At 38.2% G+C, this 21,763-nt stretch overlaps 3 protein-coding genes across 4 annotated transcripts; all 3 read left to right on the top strand.

Moving 5' to 3' along the window:
- Positions 1 to 3,065: 3,065 nt before the first annotated feature.
- LOC111609634 (oocyte zinc finger protein XlCOF6.1-like) lies at positions 3,066 to 6,728 on the top strand. Its single transcript, XM_023339023.1, has 2 exons — positions 3,066 to 3,417; positions 4,537 to 6,728. Exon 2 carries the CDS (start codon positions 4,552 to 4,554, stop codon positions 5,758 to 5,760), a length of 1,209 nt encoding a protein of 402 aa, XP_023194791.1. The 5' UTR covers positions 3,066 to 3,417; positions 4,537 to 4,551; the 3' UTR covers positions 5,761 to 6,728.
- Positions 6,729 to 7,571: 843 nt separating this feature from the next.
- On the top strand, positions 7,572 to 12,493 carry LOC102233684 (gastrula zinc finger protein XlCGF26.1-like). The gene is made up of 2 exons (XM_023339005.1): positions 7,572 to 7,926; positions 9,241 to 12,493. The coding sequence occupies exon 2, from the start codon at positions 9,305 to 9,307 to the stop codon at positions 10,841 to 10,843; it is 1,539 nt and encodes a 512-aa protein (XP_023194773.1). The 5' UTR covers positions 7,572 to 7,926; positions 9,241 to 9,304; the 3' UTR covers positions 10,844 to 12,493.
- A 292-nt stretch (positions 12,494 to 12,785) lies between these two features.
- LOC102233166 (gastrula zinc finger protein XlCGF57.1-like) lies at positions 12,786 to 18,729 on the top strand. Of its 2 annotated transcripts, XM_023339013.1 has the most exons (3): positions 12,786 to 13,110; positions 15,144 to 16,357; positions 16,840 to 18,729. In XM_023339013.1, the coding sequence occupies exons 2-3, from the start codon at positions 15,214 to 15,216 to the stop codon at positions 16,851 to 16,853; spliced, it is 1,158 nt and encodes a 385-aa protein (XP_023194781.1). In that variant the 5' UTR covers positions 12,786 to 13,110; positions 15,144 to 15,213; the 3' UTR covers positions 16,854 to 18,729. The 2 variants fall into 2 exon arrangements, with proteins under 2 accessions (XP_023194781.1, XP_014327754.1); XM_014472268.2 differs by having other exon boundaries at positions 15,144 to 18,729.
- The last annotated feature ends 3,034 nt before the right edge of the window (positions 18,730 to 21,763 follow it).

A 21,763-nucleotide genomic window follows, 5' to 3' on the forward strand; every position in this document is an offset into this window, starting at 1 on the left:
TCGTACTTCTTCTGGTCTTTAGTGTAAAAACAACACGATAGTGCGCCACCTAATGGTAGGTGGCGTGGATCAGAACTTTCAGCACGGTGTGGTATGCAGAGTCTATAAAGATGGGCTGAAAATCCACCTTAAAATGAATACTAGCTAGCTGTAGCACTGACTAGATTATTTCAGGAGAAATGTCAGTTTCTGCCTAATAGGAAGAGAGACAGCCTGCAGTACAGAAGAGCTGCAGCTTTACAAATTTTAAAGTAGGATTTTATTTGGATAGTCAGGAGTTTATTATCTACAAGGTGTAAAATGTGTTTGCTAATTTTAAAGACTGTATCTTAAAGAACAACACTCTTAAAATTATTTTATTTGGGGTTGAAAAGTCAATATCATCAAAACGTGTATTTGCACAAAGGATAATGAGGTCAGGAACCTTTTTAAGCGATAAAGACTTCCTTTCTGCACACCATATCTGCACCAACTGGACACCCATAACACTCATCCATCCATCCATCCATCCATCCATCCATCCATCCATTTTCTTCCGCTTTATCCAAGGTCAGGTTGCGGAGGTAGCAGCTTCAGAAGCGCTAATGCTAACCTGGATAATAACCAGTTGAGACTCTAGAGCAGATGGAAATTTTAAGTCTAAAGACAATTTGTTTATTCTGAATCTGCTCCCTGTGTCTGAAAGGTTTGGCTGGCTGGCCTTGGCTCCCTGACGACATCAAATCTCCTGGAGTTTATGCAAATGTGGCACACAGGCCATTTTGATGGAATAGTTGAGGTAAATTAATACTGTTTTGTGTTTTTTGTGTGTTATTTACTAGTTGTGTCACAGTTTGATGTGGTTGCGGAGGAGGGGTCAGTATCACTCCGCCGCTGCTGGTGACGATGGAACGGATGTTTTTTTCTAAGGCTGTGTAGCGATACCGCTAACTGAGTTACTTTGTAACAATTATTAAATTAACTCTCCTGTTATGTTCGTTTCTACAGTACAGCAAAAATGTTCGTGGGTCAATTTGACCCGGGGAGTGTTTAATCATGCTGTCGTGTCAGAAACCAAAAAATTCCTGTAACATTTTTGTATCTGATTATTGACTCCAATATTAACCATTTCAATCAATATTTGTGCAATGATGTTTTTTTATTTCTCAGAAATTAAGGATCAATGATGACAACCTTGAAATTGATCTTTGGTCAATTTTTTTTATATTACACTTTTTTTTATTTTATTTTATGGGTGATCTTTATAATTGAATTTAAGACACACACACTGTTCAGGGTCAAATTGACCCGCTGATTAAAATCAAGGTAAATGAGTGATGCAGAGAGTATTTATGTTTTCCTCCACTTCTGCCATCAATCACTCTGCTGATAAAACAGTGGAGGACAGTGAGAAGATCTTCACTGAGCTGAAGAGGAAAGACGCTGAGCTGGAGCAGCTCTCACACACAGAGGATCACAACCAGTTTCTCCTCAACTACCCCTCACTGCCAGCACTCAGTGAGTCTACACACTCATCCAGCATCAACATCCGTCCTCTGAGACACTTTGAGGACGTGACAGCAGCTGTGTCAGAGCTCAGAGATAAACTACAGGACATCCTGAGAGACTCATGGACAAACATCTCACTGATGGAACTGAAGATGATTTAATAACAGAACCAGAACCAAAGACCAGAGCTGGATTCTTAAAATATTCATGTGAAATCACTCTGGATCCAAATACAGCAGACACACAGCTGGTCCTATCAGAGGAGAAGAGGAAGACACAAACAATGTGTCAACATCAGTCTTATTCTCAACATCCAGACAGATTCATCGGATGTTATCAGGTCCTGAGCAGAGAGAGTCTGACTGGACGATGTTACTGGGAGGTGGATTGGAGCGGGACAGTTTATGTAGGAGTCGCTTACAAGAATATCAAGAAAGCAGGATGGGGAAATGAATGTGTATTTGGACATAATGTCAATTCTTGGCTATTGTGTTGTTCCCAAAGTGGTTTTCGTTTTGGCCACAGCAACATCTGGACCTCCATCTCCGGTCCAGTTCCCTCCAGAGTGGGAGTGTACCTGGACCACGGAGCAGGTCTTCTGTCCTTCTACAGCGTCTCTGAAACCATGACTCTGATCCACAGAGTCCAGACCAGATTCACTCAGCCGCTGCAGGCTGGGGTTTATGTTTGTGGTTCTGTAGAGTTCTGTAAACCCAGAGAGATTTCCTCTCTTCTCTCTGATTATTGATCAGGGTTCATTGATCTGATGTTTCTGCTGTCCTGCTCTTCACTCTGTGTTCCAGGAGTCATAATGGAAATCACTGCTGATGATTTCTGTCACTCTAATATTTAATTTATAACTGACCCTATCAAACAGCAGACTAATTCAATTAATGATTGAAAGTAATTTAAAAAGTTTCTATCTTAGGAAATCCAGCAGATTGCATCAAATTATTGACCTACAGCTTTCAAACCTGCTGGACATAGTGACAGCTTCGTGTCATCCGTACAGCAGTCCCTCATATCGAGGAACAGTGGAGAGGAAAAACTCCCCTTTAGCAGGCAGAACCCTCCAGCAGAACGGGCTCAGTACCAGCAAAATATTAGCAGCAGGAGAAGGACAACAGTTAGTTGATGCATCATTATCTCAGCTGACGTTCTCCTCCAGAAAAGAACCACAGCCAATCAGAACGTCTGACCAAAGTAGCTTCTATGGAGAGAAAAACAGCACAGAAAGCAAAAAGTTAACGGTAGAAATAACAACAAATAATTCAAATTGTACAATAGAAGAAGAAGAAAGTGAGGAAAATAAACACAAACAATCAATTGAAAGTTTTATGATCAGGAAGAGACAGTTGAACACATTATGGTACACTGTAAGAAATATGATACCTTGTTTCACTTTCTACCTTGAAAAGATTAAAATGAGAAATATATATCAGGAGATTACAAGTTCTTCAGCGTACTTTGAATTAATGTCAGAATCCAATGTCCACACTCCTTACCAGCTGGTGGCAGCAGTGGTGAACTTTTAGGTTGTTTGCTAAACGCAATAATTACAAGCGAAGAAGACGAAGCAATGCACGATGAATGGGGCTATGTTCCAACCCCAAAAGCAAAAAGAACGAAGATGAGGAAATAAAGTTTGAGTTCTTCACTTTTTATTAAAACAGTCGTATCTCCTTCTTAGCTTTGTTAATATTTGAAACACGCCTTTAGGACCCAGTTTCCTCTACTTTTAGGAGCAACAGCTGCCTGATAGAGACTAGTTAGCCTCAAAGCTAGCGGTCAAGCTAACGCTATTAACAAGACAGTTTAGTTTTAGAAGAAAGGGGACAAAACCGACTGTTCACGGATATTTCTGGAGGCTAACTGGGCTCTGCACTGCTAGCATCTCCTTCTCCGAGGAACACGAACGAGATTTCTACGGTAAGAGAGCAATATGTGACGTGCTGGGACAGTGAATGTTAGCTAGCTTCTGGACGGAGACGTTGCCTTTCCGCCATATTGGGAGTGGAAACAGCGGCCAGTAAAAACAGAAAGAAACACAACAGTAAACAAACTCATACAAAAATACATGTATGAGTATAAAACTATATATAAATAGTTTTGAGAGCCTACTTGTCGATGGAGTATGATATTGATTGTATACTGTAACTACACAGCTTTACGAAAGTGAAGAACGTATTATAAACAAATTGAAAAAGTGTTTACCCCGGTTAAAATAATAAAAATAGCACTAACCTGCAGATTTATGCAACAGTAAGAAACTTTCACAACTGTTAATACTTTTACATTAACAAAATGGACAAAAAAATCAGCTATTGAAAGCTAATGATTTCAGTATTCCAGTGATCAAATGGAACAAAATGGCAGGTTTTGCCATTTTAAATATTAAAATTGCATAAAAATATAAACCAATCTTTTTTAAGTAGGAAAATAAACACTGCCTAAAATTCAGTAACGCAGCATTCCTTTAGTGAACACTGGATCATTTGTAGCAAAGGAAGCATCTGCAGCTAAATAAATACTTCTAACATCAACATGTGAAAAGCTCAGGCCTTTCTGCTGGACTGAGCGTCCAGTACAGTGAAGGGCTGATCTGGTGATACTGGTTTTAATTAATACTTGGATAGAAAAAGTTGTCCAATTGGAGATTTTTTAATTCTTCTTCTTATTATTTTTAAGAAATGTGATGCAGGTAAAATGCCACCTGAAAGATTCTGGGTAGAACAGATTTAGACTTCTTAAATTCAAATTGTAAATTTTTTTCTATACAGTTTTAGTTTCATTACAGCTCTGTGTTGTTTCTCAGCAAATGGTCTTCTTTTGAGTCTATATTTTGTTATTTGATTACTAAATTAGCTGATGATTATTTAATTTTTTACAATTAATCTGCTTTAATTGTTTCATCCCTAAATGATAGAGCAGAGATTTAATCAAGCTTTTGAATCTGCAGCAATTAATCTTGAGCAAGCAACTCCAAATATTCCAGATTTAGTTAAAATCTTCTAGTTAAAGTTCTGCTTCTGTTCTTCTCTCCATCAGGTCTTCCACTCCACCATGTCTTTTACTTGGGAGGTTGTTGCTGATCGGTTTCTCGTTCACCAAGAGATAAACTCCAGTCCAAACGCTCTAGAGATTAAAGTGGAACAGGAGGAACCGGAACCTGGACCAGTCAAAGAAGAACAGGTTGAACTCTGCATCTCTCCAGAGGAAGAGCTGCTTGTAATGAAGGTGGAGACTGACTCCGTCACAGTGACCCCTGCTGGTGACGACATGATAAAGGAGGAACCTGAGCCTGTAATGATTGAAGAGGACGAAAAGCAGCTTGTAGTGAAGCAGGAGACAGAGACCGTCATGGTGGCTCCTGCCAGTAAACCAGAACCAAACCAAGACTTACTCCTCTCTGCAAGCGTTTATGAAAATGAGAGCCAACTTCAACGAGGAAGAAATCAGAAAGACACAAATGAAGTGAAAAAGCTGACGTCACGGAAGAAAAAGTCTTTTTCCTGTGAAAAATGCGGTGAAAGTTTCACTCAGTTCCGATACCTGACTGTTCACCTGAGGACTCACAAAGATGGAAAACCTTTCCAGTGTGCCATCTGCGGAAAAGGTTTCACCAAGCAGAGCAACTTGACCGCCCACAGGACAATTCATACAGGGGAGAAACCTTTTCCCTGTGGACTGTGCGATAAATCTTTCAGGACCAACGGTCAGTGGGTCAGCCACACCAGAACTCACATAGGGGAGAAGACCTTTCCATGCCCAACTTGTGGAAAATGTTTTACCCATAAAAACACACTCAACAGGCACGTGCAGATTCACTCAAGTGGGAAATCTTTGTCATGTCTGACATGTGGAAAACTTTTTGCCAGAAAGACTACCTTGAATGTTCACGAGAGGAGTCACACGGGCGAGAAGCCGTATATCTGTAAAGTCTGCGGCAGTTCTTTCAATTATAGCTGGCATTTGTCTAATCATGAAATGATTCACACAGGCGAAAAGCCGTTCTCATGCGTGACCTGTGGAAAGAATTTCAGGGAGAAAGGAAGTTTAAAAACACACATCAGAGTTCATACGGGTGAAAGACCTTTCGTCTGTCGCATTTGTGGAAAAGGTTTTGCTCAGAAGTATAATCTGACAGTTCACACGAGGACGCACACAGGAGAGAAGCCGTATTCTTGCAAAGCATGTGGTAAATGTTTCAGTGACAACAGTCATTTCAGGCAACACATAAGGTCTCGAAAAGATGAAAAGCATCTTGGGTGATAGGAACTCAATCCATCAAGCAATAATCTCTAGAAACCCAGCAGTGGGGCTCAAAGGTTGAAATTTTGATATTGAAATCTTAAAATGGGAAGTGTTAGGATTGTACGATGGAATATAAGGGCCAGTAGAGCAAAAATGGATATGAGAATAAGGTCGTTATTGCACAATAAAGTTGCAATAATATGAGAACAGCCATAAGAATAGAGTAGAGTGATTAAATTCAGATTAGTCAGATTACCAGAATGAGGTTGTCTTTTAGGGGAATGAAGCAGGAAAGTGTTAGAAACGTACGATGGATAATAATTTTATTAGAATTCCTTCCTGAAACATAACTAAAATGAGGAATGTCTTGTGAAGTTATACTTTGGTTTCAGTTTTATAAAAATGAAATACTTGATTTTTAAGCATTAAATTATTCTCAGTAGATTGAAGCAACCATGCAAATGACTGAGTTTATTTCAGAGAAAGAACCACATCGACTTGCTGGGTTGATCATGTCAGATCTTGATAATTTTGCTGTCATTAAAACAAATTTTTCCCGTAATATTCAATATCCTCTTTGTTTAACACATATGACGACCTTATTCTTGTGATTTCAAAAAAGAAAATCGGACCTTGCCCTTTAAGGTCTACTGAACTTCTTACTCTAAGAATGTTATTGCTGGTCAGCTCAGAGTAAAGGATTGTGTTTGCATTTGACCCGTTTCCCTGATTGATTCCTTATTAACTTTTAGACTGATATTGTACTAAATCCCATCCTGAACTGTGACTTTGCTGCATTGTTGTTTTCTATTATTTGACTATTATAAATGAGTTTCTAAGTTTATTTCTTTTTCCTTCTGTGTAGTCGTCAGGTTGCATGTTGATAACTTTGAGTTTGGCTCAATATTTTGACTTTAAGGTTAAACTATTGTGTTAATAAATTCCTACGCTTTAGAGAAACGTTATTTGTGCTTATTCTGGGTATGTGTCATGTGATGCATCAGGTGCAAGATGTCTCTCTGCATAACAAAGAGAAACCGCTTCCTGGAGAACCACAGCAACACAAATGAAGAACAGAAGGACAGTAATGCTTTTCCCAGTAAAATGATGACCTTGTGTAGCTGTGCAGAACCTCAGTGGTCCTTTTGTAGAACTGATCCTGTTCTGAGAGGCTAAAAATGTTTAAAACACACACATCTCTTCTTTCGTGGTCCAAAAGCTTCCTCGCTTAGTGACTTTCTTCATTGTGCATTCTGTTTACTGTGCTCAGGCACATGAAGTAACTAAATCACCAGTTTGTACAGATGTTTTCTGTCTTCAACTTTCAGAACAAGCAACTCGATAAATAAATTTGAAAGAGCAATGAGTAACTTATATATTTTAATTTGCATAAAAATATGCAAAATTATCCAAAGAAGTTTGAATGAAGCAACATCATTGATCATTTTTAGTCTATAATATGTATTCAAGTCAGAAAATTAATAGAAAATTAATGTTTTTAACTTCCAAGTTAAAAACATTAAATCCCATCAAGCAGACTAAGAAGCCATTTTAGTGCTTCTAGTGATAAAATGCGATGAAATTAAAACATTTAAATGACGCCTTAATCTAAACCTTATTTCTACCAAAATGTAAAGATCCTTTATACAGTTAAAGCAACTATTGCTGTCATTTTTAGTTCTTTTATTCTTAGAATCATGTTGCTTGGAAAGTATTGAATATGACGGCGGTGAGCATTTTATTTCACTATAAGTTAATTTTTTAAATAAATGTAGGGTATGTGAGTTTAATGCACCAGCGGTGATGACACTGTGCAGCAGTGCAGAGCATGTTGGGAAACATCCTCACAGAGAAATCGCGATAATGTTTCTCCAAGCTGGTTGCTTCGAAAAAAGCTCCGTGCTCCTCCTTTAACGATCACTTAAACGATATTCCATCCCAGGCTCTGACAGCAGCTACAGCTCGCCATTAACGCCGATTCCTTTCCGTTTTGTCAACAGTAACAGCCTGAGGGAAACCCGTTAGCCTCTGAGCTAACTGAGAAGCTAACTCCCCGAGGGACAAGCAACCAGTTTCATTGAAGCCAAAAACACGAGAATGTCTTAAAAACAGACAATTCTGGAGATTTATTGGATCCTGGATGTTTAATGAGTTTCTCATTTAGGTGGAAAACGAGTTTGATCGGTAAGAGGACCTTGTCTTTTCAACTATAGCAATAAATGCTAGCTTGCCTATCTGCTACTTTGGCGGAGCTGCAGCAACATGTCAACGTGGCCGCCATCTTGGCAGAGGCAACTTCAGCCAAAGAAGTATTTAAGTTACCGGAGCTGCGGCTTTATTGGGACTAAAGGGAGTTTGTTTGCATTTTTAGTAAACTGTTATAAACCCCAAGCAACAATAGTTGCTGTATATAGTTAAACACCAAGAAAAATAAATATTAACTTCTTAGTCCCTGAAGTTACATCTATTTGAACAAAAATAATTTCAGATTTGCCACTTAAGGAATATAACAGACTTTTAAATCCCAGTGTACTGGGTGAATGTTGATTGAATTTTCCTTTGTTGTTGATGCTGCTATTGCTGAAACCAAACTTTGCTTTTTCATCATTACAGAGTTTTAAATACATCTGAAGGTTTTGCTGTACAGGTCCACTTTTTGCAACATGAAATCATTATTACAAATTAAGTCATTCTGCGCTTTAAATCAGCATCATGTCCCCCACTCTTCTTCTCCTGTTAGACCAAGTCCTGTGAATTGAGCTGAAAACCAGAAGTGTTACCTGAACAAATGGACAAATATGCCAATTAAAGTTAGAAAATGAACACTGTGCTTCATGGAATGGTTATAAAATGTTTCATTGCAAAATTAAGAGAATTGTTTTGAAGTTGTGAGAATAAAGTCATAATACTAGAATGAATGAATACTTCTGGAAGAAAAAAGTAGTAATTTAATAAGTTCTACATGATTCAGATCTGGATTATTGATTGAAGCTTTTATTTGTTCTTTAAAATTATTTTTTTCTTGTAATTTTACCACATTTTATGTTAATATTCCAAATTTATTCTGCTAATATTATCACTTCAATTTCACATTGTTTCTACTTTATTCTTGTAATTAAAAACCAAAATTCTTTAGTCTGGCCCTAATTTGGGAAGTAGTGACGTTAAAAACTAAGTACACTTTCTGCCAGTTTAACAGTTTTGATGTAAATATTTTAAAAAGTTTTCTCAATGAAGCAAACATGAAAAGAAACTGAAATCTTGCAACTGAATACATCAGGCTTTATTATTTTAATTTTTTTAAAGTTTTAAAATAATCTTTATGCTCTTTACCATTTTCTTTATAAATATTAACTCATTTTTTCATATGTAATTTGTAGTTTTGATGTTTTCTGATTGATTTTAAAAGCATTTTGTAAACATTTTGATCAAATCTTTAAAGGAAAACATTTTGCATTTTTAGCAATCTTAACATTAAACATCTATTTTCCCCTGCAGGCTGATCAAATCCCATTTCCGACAAGACCTCCAGTCTTTGGCTCGACGGACTAAATGTCAAGTAATGAAGGAGGAGCAGTCGGAACCAGAGTCCCAGCCGATGGCGGCGAAGAGCAGGGCTTCAGAATCTCAGTCAATCAAAGAAGAAGTGGGAGAGTTTTGCCTCCATCAGGATGAAGAGACGCTTTTAATTAAGCAGGAGGTAGAAACGGTTTTGGTGACTTCTGTCCATGAGGACGTTGTCAACAATGTACGGCAACTGGAGCAGATGAGGGAGACTGGTAAGCAGGTTAAAGAGGAACCAGAACCGGTGCTGATTAAGGAGGAACAGGAGGACCAGGATGAAAAGTGGCTTGTAGTGAAGCAAGAGTTTAAAGAAGAGAATCAACCAGAACCAAACAAAGCCCAACTTTTCTCTGCAAACTCTCCTGACGGTGAGAACCATCAACAAGGAAGCAACCTGAAAGCCTTGGGATCAAATGGAGATAAAGAGCCGAAGCCGAGAAAGAAACGGTGTAAAAAGAACCTGCCTTCCTGTGAAACATGCGGCCAAACGTTTACTCAACTTCGATACCTGACGGCTCACCTGAGGACTCACAAAGATGGGAAGCCTTTCCAGTGTGCGACCTGCGGAAAAGGTTTCAACAAGCAGAATAACTTAACCGTCCACATGAGAATTCACACGGGAGAGAAACCCTACCCTTGTGAACTGTGTGACAAATCCTTCAGAACCACCAGCCAGTGGGCCAGCCACACAAAAATCCACATCGCTGGGAATCCTTTCCGATGCGAGACCTGTGGGAAAACCTTCACCAAGCAAAACAACCTAACTAAACACGAAAGGGTTCATACTGGCGAGAAGCCCTATCCTTGTGAACTGTGTGATAAATCCTTCAGAACCACCAGCCAGTGGGCCAGCCACACAAGAACCCACACAGGTGAGAAGCCCTGTTCCTGCTCAACTTGTGGTAAAGGTTTCTCCAGACGCTACGACTTGAACGTCCACATGAGAACCCACACGGGCGAGAAGCCTTTCTCGTGTCATATTTGCGGGGAACGTTTCATCAGGAAGATCACCTTCAACTTTCACGTGAGAGCTCACACGAAGGGGAAGCCCTTTGCCTGCGAGGTCTGCGACTCGTCTTTCAACTACAGCTACGATCTGGCTCGTCACATGAGGATTCACACGGGCGAGAAGCCATTCCCGTGCCTGACTTGTGGGAAAACCTTCAGGGAGCGAGGGAGTCTGAACGGACACATCCGAATTCACACGGGCGAGAAGCCCCATGTCTGCTTGGACTGTGGGAAAAGTTTTGCTCGAAAGCACAACTTGACTATTCACATGAGAACCCACACAGGCGAGAAGCCATATTCCTGCGATATTTGTGGAAGGTCTTTCACTGACAACACTATACTGCTCAATCATGTCAGAACCCACTCAGGTGAAAAGTCTTTCTCATGTCCCTATTGTGGTAAAAGTTTCACCAAGAAATACACACTGACTGTCCACATGAGGACTCACACAGGCGAGAAGCCGTTTTCCTGCCAGTCGTGTGGGGAGGCCTTTATTTCCAGAGGCAAATTGACTAAACATGTGTGTTAAATGAGCATCCAGTTGGTTTTACTTGCATTAGTAATGGATATCAAGCTTTGTTTACTCAAAAAAGAGTAAATACTGATCTATGTTGTGACTGAACCTGTCTGGATTTGGAGTAACAGCACCACCTACTGGACAAATAATTTTATTATTATTGTTTATTGTTCAGGAATTGATTAGTCGAAGAAAGAAAACACATTATGGAGAAACATCTGATTTTTCTCCAGACTTTTTCTTGTCTTCAGTTTTCTAAAAAGCAAAAATCTTATTAATGCTTAATAGAAGTTGATTGGCTTAAAATTAATAATAATTATATTTGAATTACCCATCAGTACTTTCATTTTGGAATGACTGAGTGCACTTGTACAATGCAACAATAAAAAAATCCAGGTTAAAATGACAATAAATTAAAAGTATTTTGCTCATTTTTATGAACAAAATAAAGGTACCAAATTTCACAAGCTGCATTTTAGAGTTTGTGTTTGATATGAGAGGTTTGGCAGAAGCTACAGGTTTATAGCTAAAGGTACAGTAATATTCAATAAAGTAGAATAAAAGCCCCAGTGAGGCTCATATGTCAGAATAAAAGAACATGAAAATAACCTTCAAGCAGATTTTAAACACACTTTTCATTAAGCCCACATTTATGTTTTTAAATGTTTTATTATTGTTTTGATCTAATTTAAATATTACGTGTTTTAAAACGTAACATTTAAGTTTAATGTTAAGTTAAAATTTAGTAAGTGAAAAATCATACCAGAAATAAATTCTTTCAAGCATTTGGTTGAATATTTAATCTACATAGTTTGACGTGGCGTTCCTGAAATTAATGTATTTTTCTTTAATATTCTGATTTATTAAATCGGCCTGTATTTTTTTATTCAACAGCTCAGAATGTAATAAATATAATCTATATTAAGTGAATTTTAAATGTCAGTTCCTTCGGAGTCCATGCTGCTCTGAAACGTTCATTTTCTCCCACCGTTTGGTTTAATTACTCCAAATAAAACCGTAAAATCCTTTTCTTTGAAAACCTCATTAGCAGTTAACTTCTGATAAATCATCAGTTTGGAAAATATGTTTAAGTAAATTTATTATTTCGTAGATGGACCTTTTTAATCATTAATCATTTTATTACAAAACAGCATAAGTGTGACTAACATTAAATACCATCTGTTGATTCTTTCATTGGTAAATAATTCAAATTATCTCACTGTAAATGTGATTGGCTTGTTTCTGTTGCATCTGTAATCAATTATGAGACTAACTGAAATATTTTATACTCTAATATTAAATCATGTACTAGACCGACCCCTATAACATCCTTGCAGTTGTTTTGGACACTTTTAACTCATTTGTGACTGATACTTTTTTTTTCTTCATTTTTTGTCATTTTTTTATTAACCAAGCCCTTATTTAACAAAATATTATTTATTTAGGCTAACTTTGCATAAAACAATGGAAAACAACATTTATTTAAGGGGGCAATTAATTTTAAGCTTTATTTTTTACTTTTCTGCCACTTTATAAACTTTCCCTGACAGATGATCGCTTAAGGATGAGCGTTATCATGTAATAATGTTCTGCTCTGCTGATAATTGGTTTGTTATAGTGAATGTGAAGAAGACATGCCAAATTAAAGTTGAGAAAGATGAATTGTTTCTTGTTTTTATGATACAAAAATTTTGAAAATTTACCAGCTATTTTTGCTTCTTTTCTGTGGTATATATAAACTAGCAAATTATTAATGATGGTTGAAAATGTTTTTTGTTTGAATGCTAAATTATGTAACACAAGCATAAAATTGAACTGTTGATGCTTATATAAGAGATATAACAAGGTGGATGTGACTACGGTGGGTATATTTACTGTACTGTCTGTCTGATGCAGAACACAGTATTTTGTTGTCAATCCCGTACTGACCACAGGATGGCGGTAATGATCTCAGTAGCTTTACCAACCACAGCAAGAAGCAGAAACGCTAAATAAAAGGTTGGTGCGGTTCTGCTCATCACTGGAAAATGCTAAACATAATCACCTCTCATTTCTAGTGCGGACATCATTTCTAGTATTGCTTTAATACAGATTTATCTGTTTTATCAGCAGCAGTAGCGTGAGAGCGGCTAGTTAGCTTCCGAGCTAAGTGAGAAGCTAAGTGTTCGAGGAGAAGAAGCTCTTTCCTTTTAAAGGCGCAGGCGCTGAGAAAACTGCCGCATTTTCAGACACTGGATCGTTTCGAGGATTTTCCCGAGGAACAGAGACGAGTTTTGCCGGTAAGAAAGCCGTTATTGGCGAGCGGTGACGAGCTAGCTGCGGCAGCACGTCAGGCTGTCCGCCATGTTGGGAGGGGAAGATGTATCGCCATTAAAGCATTACAAACGTTTTTATTTTTACGTTTTACAAACGTAAAGATTTGATCAAATGAAACATTGTTTATACATCAATTCTCTCTTTTGCTAAATCTTTCATAATTTAACTTTGAGTCAATATTTTGACCATAAAATTCAACAAATATGTTCACAACACATACAAGCCCATATGGCCTTATAATATATGCAGGGGTGGACAGTAATTAGTTGCAGTTTCTTGAGTAAGTTGTTCACAATATTGTACTTAAATCACTTGTTTCACATTCCATATGTTTACTCCAGTAATATTATTCTAATGTATTGCTATCTGTTGACCCTGTTAACGTCAGAAACAGAAGGAAAATATATTTTTTTAACAATGAAAAGAAAAATTTTAACTTTTTTAAAATTTAAACTTAACTGATAGCAGTGCAGAGAGGCTGCAGCCAATCAGCAGATTCAGCTTCCAGGTTGATACCAGTAGGAGAACAGTTCTTAACGTAATAAAGTTTAAATTTGAACCTAATAAAGTTTAAATTTGAACCATCTTCACAACAGTTTTCAGTTCAAAACAAACAACAGAGTCACCAAAATCTCAGACCTCTAAGATCTAATCTCTCCACAGTATGAAATAATGAAACAAAAGACTCCTTGCTGCTGTAGAAACTGGATGTGTTTGGTTGCTCAGTGATTTCTGTTCCCTGTTTCCTAACTGCACCCAGACAGGACAAAGGTTACATCATATTCTTATCAATTCAATTTTATTTAGGGTTAGATGATAATGCATCTTTTAAAAAAGCTGTAAAACTTTTACAGCTCTGTCAGCAGACAGAAGTGCTGCAACCAAACATCTCTGTCAGAGGTCAGAGGTCAGAGTCCTGCAGATCTTTAACTTCAACATCCAACAGAACTTTTCCATCGTTGTTGAGTGTAGGAATAAAACTGTGCTTCAACAACAGAACAACCAGAAACCTTTCTAGAGTTTCACTTTTATAAACTATTAATATTTGCTTTTAGTATTTCAACAAAACTTTAAATACTAAACTTTCAGGCTGTGCAGCAAAAAGACAAAGCAACAGTTTTGTTTTCTTATTTGCTTAATATTAATCAGAGTCTCTAAGGAGTAAACCTGGGTGTTTTCAGTCTAGTCAATATTTGGTGAGTGAAATATCAAGTTTGAGTATTGATCCATCAACCAGGTCCAGAGGTGGGCAGTAGTTACATTTTAGGAACTTTTAGGAATAAATAAGTTTAATTTCTTTGCAGTTTTATTAGATCTATAATTCTGATCTGAGGATAATTTAACTGATATTCCAATCGTATGTTCAGCTTTCTATTAAAAATATATTTTATCTTTGAACAGTTTTAGAGCATGTAGTTTTAGATTAAAGGAGAGCTGAAATCAAATCTCAAAATATTGATTTTGTATGAATATAATTTACACTGAATCACTTCCACAGCAGTTTCCTGGGACAGATTCCTCTGACTGTAAAATGATACTGTTTCCAAAATGTGGTGGTTTTGGGTTTGGAGTTACCGTCCACTCAGTCCGCCCGACCCGGGTTCATGACGCGCACTGGGCCTCAGCGAGCCACTAAAACCACACTACTGTCGATGAGTGGAAACAGAAGGAAAATTAGTTTTATTGTATATGAAGGTATGCTGCAAGGCTTTCAGTCTGATACACAAATGTACAGAAAATCAACAGGCAGGTCTTTAAAAAACATCTGTATAAGTTGTTTTATTAGTGTTTTACAACAAGCATGTTTTATGATTGTCCTTCACCTGATCACCAGAGGTGAAAAATAAAAGTACAGCAACATTGTCAAAGTTAATGTTTGACTAACTTTTATCTTTATTGGTTTTAAAGCACAAAGTCAAATTGTGTCACTTGGCTGAGTTAATGTTGACCATTTCCTCCGAACTTCACATTAAAGTTGACGTTCTCCTGTTTTCAGGCCTTCCTCCGCATCATGTCGGCTTTGGAGCAACTCCAGTGTTGACCTCAAAGAACCAACAACCAGAGAGATGAAGGAGCAACAGCAGGAAGCAGAACTCCAGCCGATGACGGGGATAAAAGAAGAGACAGAACCTCAACCAATTAAAGAGGAACATGTTGAGTTGTCCATCTTTAAAGATGAAGGACCATTTGTGGTGAAGCAGGAGGGCAGCAGCTTCATGGTGAATCCTGCACATGAATCAGAGCTCCAGCAGACAACGGAGACTAAAGAGGAACCAGAACCTGTAGAGGTTAAAGAGGAACTCTGCAGTGATCAGACTGAAGATCAGCTTGTAGTGAAGCAGGAGGCTGAAACCTTCTTGGTGTCTCCTAGTTGTGAGCAAAAAGACAACGGTGAACCTAACAAGAACCAACAGCAGCCAGGAAGCAACCAGAAAGACTCTGGATCAAGTGGAGAAAAAGATCTGAAGCCAGACAGGAGACATCAGGACACCAGAAATCACAGGGACGATGTGGACAAGTCAAAACCAAAGAGACAAAGAAAAAAACTGCCCACTTGTGAAATGTGTGGAAAAAGTTTCACTCAGCTCAGGTACCTGACTGCTCACCTGAGAACTCACACAGGTGGGAAACCATTCAAATGTACGACCTGTGGAAGAGGGTTTATTAAGCAGAATAACTTGACTAAACATGTAAGGATTCATACGGGTGAGAAACCGTACCCCTGTGAATTCTGTGATAAATCCTTCAGAACCAGCAGTCAGTGGGATAGTCACACTAGAACCCACACAGGTGAGAAACCCTTTTCCTGTCCCACTTGTGGAAAATGCTTCTATAGGCGCTTTGACATGACCATCCATGTGAGAACCCACACAGGAGAGAAGCCGTTTTCATGTCAGATTTGTGGAGAGCGATTCATCAGAAAGACCACCTTTAAAATCCATGTGAGAGCTCACACAGAGGAGAAGCTGTATGCCTGTACGGTCTGCGGCTCGTCCTTCAGGCTTGGCTACGATCTGGCTCGTCACATGAGGATTCACACGGGCGAAAAGCCGTTCTCATGCCCAACCTGCGGGAAATGCTTCAGGGTGAGAGGCAGTTTAAATGAACATCTGAGAGTTCACACAGGTGAGAAGCCTCATCCGTGTTTGACCTGTGGAAAAAGTTTCACCCGGAAGCGTAATCTGACGATTCACATGAGAACCCACACAGGTGAGAAGCCGTTTTCTTGTGATGACTGCGGTAAATCCTTCTCTGACAACACTGTGCTGATCAACCACATGAGAACCCACACAGGCGAGAAGCCCTTCTCATGTCCTGTATGTGGGAAAAGTTTTGCTAAAAGATACACCTTGACGGTGCACATGAAGACCCACACACGTGAGAAGCCGTTTTCCTGCCAGTCGTGTGGTGAGGCTTTTACATCAAGACGTAAACTGACTAAACATGTCTGCAGTTAATTCCTAGAATGCCTGCAAACATTAGCATAATGAATAAACCACTCAATCCTTTCTGTGCTTGGAGTGCTGCTGCCATCTGCTGGACATATTATACCCAGAGGAAGATTTACAGTAGAATCTGAGATTTTTCTGGTTTTCTCAGATGCTGCTGATCTTATTTCATTTCTTTGTTGTTGGAAGAAATGATTCATGTTTTTTTCAACATACTTATTGAAGTCATGACTCTGCTTCCAGATGTGTTTGACTGAACATCAGCTGGACTTCATGTTTCCTAAAGACTCTTCACTTTTCATTCAACATGACCTGAGCCACTTCCGTATGTGGAGCTAATTCTGATACGTATCCGATTGTTTCAAAGCGTCTGCAGTCTGAAAGCTCAGCTCACATTTTAACTGCTCACAATGAACAGTTAAAGTTCAACTGTTCACATTGAAGACTCACTGCAGTTAAATAAATTATAATAATAATGTAATAAATTAGCAGCATAAACGACCAGGCAAAAAAAACAAACTTATTTCAGCAAAAATGTTGAATTAACCACCAAGGCCTGCTGTGTGAATTTCATGAGACTGAACTGTTTGTGGTTTGCTACCAGATGTCAGATCAATCGCTTTGAGACACAATATATTTGCTGTTATTCCTGTAAATAAATGAGAAATCTAGCATTTTGCATTCAGTCTGATTTCTCCCTTTGCAGAGATTGAGGACTGGGAAAACAATCAGGTTTTAGAATCAGAGGTTGCAATCAGCTTGGAGCTGAAAGTATCCGGTCTAAGACCAGATTTCTTTATAATTAAAAATAATATTCCATGCAAAATTGTCCAAAAAAACCACACACACACACCTGCTGCCTTTCACACTGTCCAATGGACACAACACATAAATAAATATAAATTATGATTTATTTTTATTTAGTGGGGATTTAATGTTTTTTTCATGGCTGTCTGCAAAAGATGAATTTATTTCATCTCCAACTACAAACACAACATTACAGGAGAAAAGCAGAACTAGTCTCTCTGAGTTATTCTGACCTTTAAAGCTGCTGTGGAAGCCGACCAGCTACAAGTTATTAATTTGTTCAGTCAGACAAGCAGCAATTTAAATTATTTCTTAATGTGCTAAATATTTAGTGATCATTTCTCACCAGTAACCAGCAACATTGTACCCAGGAGGTAAAACAAAAGCTACTTTTGCTTTGCATTGTCCCACCTGATGACAGTGAGCTAGTATGACGTGATTTCATATTATATTCCTGATGAATATTTGTTTTTGTTTTTCAACCTGATGTAATTATGTTGCTGCTTTGTTTTAAAATCTTGTTTTATGTTCTTCTGTTTAGCTTTGAGGACCCAAAGGTTTCTGCACTTTGCTGCTTGTTTCCCTTCATTAAGTTATGGTGCCTGTTATGTTGCTTAAAAAGAAATTTATTTTCCATTTGTATTTGATTTTATTTGTCAGATAAATTATTTGACCACAAGGGGGCAGTGTAGGATGATAAAGATCAGACTGAAGAAATGTAAATTTATTGCAGCTGATATTGTGATTATTTTACCAACATCTCCACTTTTTGATTTTCAAATAGCGTGCAGTGATAGTCAGTATTTTTCTAAGCATCAAATCGTTCTTGGTTCCTCTAGTTTTATTAAAGTCAAGCAAGTTAAACACAGAGGACTAAATATTAGTCATGCTGCAAACAAACATGAATTATACATCAACCTCTACAAACCAGAACATCCAGTACATCAATACACACATTAAGTTTATATTTTCATGCGGAGAAATATTTCTGTGATACACAAGAGAGAAAAAATCCATCAGCTGGGATATACTTTATAACTTCTGGAAGACAGAAAACTACAATTAAACCAGAAACATAAAGAAGATCAGGACAGAAGAGACATCAGAGCCATGAACCCTGATCAACAATCAGAGAAACAAAAGCGAATCTATTTGGGTTAACAGAACTGTGCAGAGGATTCCTCCCCAACCCAAACCCCAGCATGCAGCGGCTGAGTGAATTTGGTCTGGACTCTGTGGAGGAGAATCATGTTTTTCTTGTTTTCAGAGACGCTGTAGAAGGACAGAAGACCTGCTCCGTGATCCAGGTACACTCCCACTCTGAAGGAAACTGGACCTGAGATGGAGGTCCAGATGTTGTTGTGACCAAAACTAAAACTGCTTTGATAACAACTCAATGCCCAAGATTTGTCATTGTATCCAAATTCACATTCATTCCTGTTTCCTGCTCTGCTGACATCCTTGTATGCGACGGCAACACGGACTCTCTGTTTCCACTGCACCTCCCAGTAACATCGCCCAGTCACTCTCTCTCTGCTCATAACCTGAGGCCATCCAGTGAATCTGTCTGGTTTACTAGAATCAGGATTATTTACATTTGTCCATGTCCGTGTCACTGTCCTCTTTCTCTCATTTACTTCCAATTTACTGCTTGTTGTGTTTAGATCCAATGAGAATTCAAAAGTATATTTTAAGAATCCGTCTCTGTTCTGTGGTTCTGGTTCTGCTGCAGCTGACAATGTGTCATGGCCTTTATGTTCCTCCATTAGACAGATAATGCAGATACACTTCTGATCAGTGCGGCAGAACATCTTCATCACCTCTTCATGATGAGAGCAGACTTTCTCCAGGACGTTCTTGGACGGCTCCACCAGCTGGAGTTTCTTAAAGGGAGCTGATTCATAATGAAGATGAGGGTTTTTCTCACAGAAAGAAGCCAGACAGAATAAACAAGACCTGAAGGCTGTCAGCTTCCTCTCAGTGCAGATATCACAGGCAAAATCTTCAGGTCCAGCATAGCGGTGATCAGCAGGAGCAGGTTGGAGTCCAGTCTTCTTCAGCTGCTCCACGAAAGCTGCTAGCATGGTGTTCTTCTGCAGGACAGGCCTTGTTGTGAAGGTTTTCCTGCACTGAGGGCAGCTGTGCATTCCTTTTTCACCCTCTCCATCCCAGAAGCTTTTAATACAGTTCATGCAGTAGCTGTGTCCACAGGGAATCGTCACCGGATCCTTCAGTAGATCCACACAGATGGGACAGGAAAAAGTTTCTCGGTTCAGCTGACCTGCCTGCTGCGCCATTTCTCCTCTCTGTCACAGTGACTGTGTGAGTTTCATTTCAAGAAAACATAAACTGATTTGAGCTCTGATCCACCAATCACATGTCAGTGCAGAGAAGCTGCAGCCAATCAGGTTTTACCCTCAGCACATGTTGGCTCCTCCCAGCTTCAAGCTTTATGAGAGCAGAAAGGAGAGCGAGGCTTTGGATCCAGGAAGAGGAGGGCTGCAAAGGTTATGACGTTTGTAGTTTAATGATCGTCACAACAGTTTTTCTTTCAAAACAACTGAGTCAACCAAACCTCAGCTCTCTAACGTCTAATCTCTCCACAGTATCAGAAAATAAAACTAAGAGCTCCATGACTGAGTGTAGGAATAAAACTGTGCTTCAACAACAGAACAACCAGAAACCTTTCTAGAGTTTCACTTTTATAAACTATTAATATTTGCTTTTAGTATTTCAACAAAACTTTAAATACTAAACTTTCAGGCTGTGCAGCAAAAAGACAAAGCAACAGTTTTGTTTTCTTATTTGCTTAATATTAATCAGAGTCTCTAAGGAGTAAACCTGGGTGTTTTCAGTCTAGTCAACATTTGGTGAGTGAAATATCAAGTTTGAGTATTGATCCATCAACCAGGTCCAGAGGTGGGCAGTAGTTACATTTATTAAGAAAACTTTTAGGAATAAATAAGTTTAATTTCTTTGCAGTTTTATTAGATCTATAATTCTGATCTGAGGATAATTTAACCGATATTCCAATCGTATGTTCAGCTTTCTATTAAAAATATATTTTATCTTTGAACAGTTTTAGAGCATGTAGTTTTAGATTAAAGGAGAGCTGAAATCAAATCTCAAAATATTGGTATTGCATGAATATCATGGAGGAGGGAAGGAAGGAGTGACTGTCTGATGTCCACAGTGTTTGTCTATCACTGGAGTGATGCTTGTTTTTAATAAATATAAATATAAAACATCGCCCATTTCATGTTTGTTGTAAAACAGACTTAATGCATGCTAATATTATATTAATCTATATTGTGGTAGGTATTAAATATAACTATTTTATAATTAACTTATAAAATAAATAGTTTTATTATAATAGTTTATACTTTAGTCTGATTTCATAAATATGCAAGACTGTGATGATGTTTGAAATTATGTTGGAGGAGTAATGTGATTTATTCTGTATATGACATTAAATCTCATGTTCATGTAAACATATATTATTATTATTATTATTATTATTATTATTATTATTACAATTGTTGTTACATTTGAACCCTGAACTATAATATTGTGATGGAGGAACAGAGACACCCAGGAAAAACAACCAAAGTCACACACACGAACCTCCACACACACACACACACACACACACACACACACGCACACACACACACACACACACACACACACACACACACACACACACACACACACACACACACACACACACACACACTTACTGCTAGAGGTAATCGAACGCAGGATGTTTTTGGATGAACCAGAGCACCTGGAGGAAACCCATTCTCTCACGATTATGATAACTTTTGTTTTCTTTCCGATAGTTTTGAATCTAAATTGAATCTAAAGTTTTTTGCTGCCCTTCTTTGTTCATGTCCTTCTTTTAACCACTGATCTTTTTTAATGTGTGGTTAGAAGGAAGTCAAGTCTTTCTTGGGAGGATTAAATTGACCCTTGAAGGAAGTTCAGAAGCTAAACTTTTTCTCATCCTCATGGTTGGTAAACTTTGATTTGGTCCCAGGTTCCAGTTTTTCTTTTACTTTTAGATCCTGAATCTCTCTCAGGTAATTTTTTCGAATCTCCTGCAGCTCTTTAACGGTATTTTCAGCCTCGGTGTAATCGCAGAGCAGCTCAGTTTGATGGGACAGATTATCTTTTAGGATCTGAAGATGTTTTTCTAGCTTTGTGTTCAGTTTTTTCAGCCTTTCCTTCTCTTGTTTTGCACTCTTGTAGATATATTTCAAGACAGGCATATCAATTAATTGTTGTTCAATAATATTAAGCTCTTGTAAAAGTTCAATAGTCTTTCTTTTTACTGTTTCCAATGTTTTATCTTTTTCAC

This window comes from Xiphophorus maculatus, chromosome 9 (genome assembly GCF_002775205.1).
Source record: "Xiphophorus maculatus strain JP 163 A chromosome 9, X_maculatus-5.0-male, whole genome shotgun sequence".
Taxonomy (NCBI): domain Eukaryota; kingdom Metazoa; phylum Chordata; class Actinopteri; order Cyprinodontiformes; family Poeciliidae; genus Xiphophorus; species Xiphophorus maculatus.

What these genes read in the sequence shown, in the direction of transcription:
- LOC102233684 (XM_023339005.1), top strand. Translation starts at nt 9,305, where the DNA reads ATGAAGGAGGAGCAGTCGGAACCAGAGTCCCAGCCGATGGCGGCGAAG.
- LOC111609634 (XM_023339023.1), top strand. Translation starts at nt 4,552, where the DNA reads ATGTCTTTTACTTGGGAGGTTGTTGCTGATCGGTTTCTCGTTCACCAA.
- LOC102233166 (XM_014472268.2), top strand. Translation starts at nt 15,214, where the DNA reads ATGAAGGAGCAACAGCAGGAAGCAGAACTCCAGCCGATGACGGGGATA.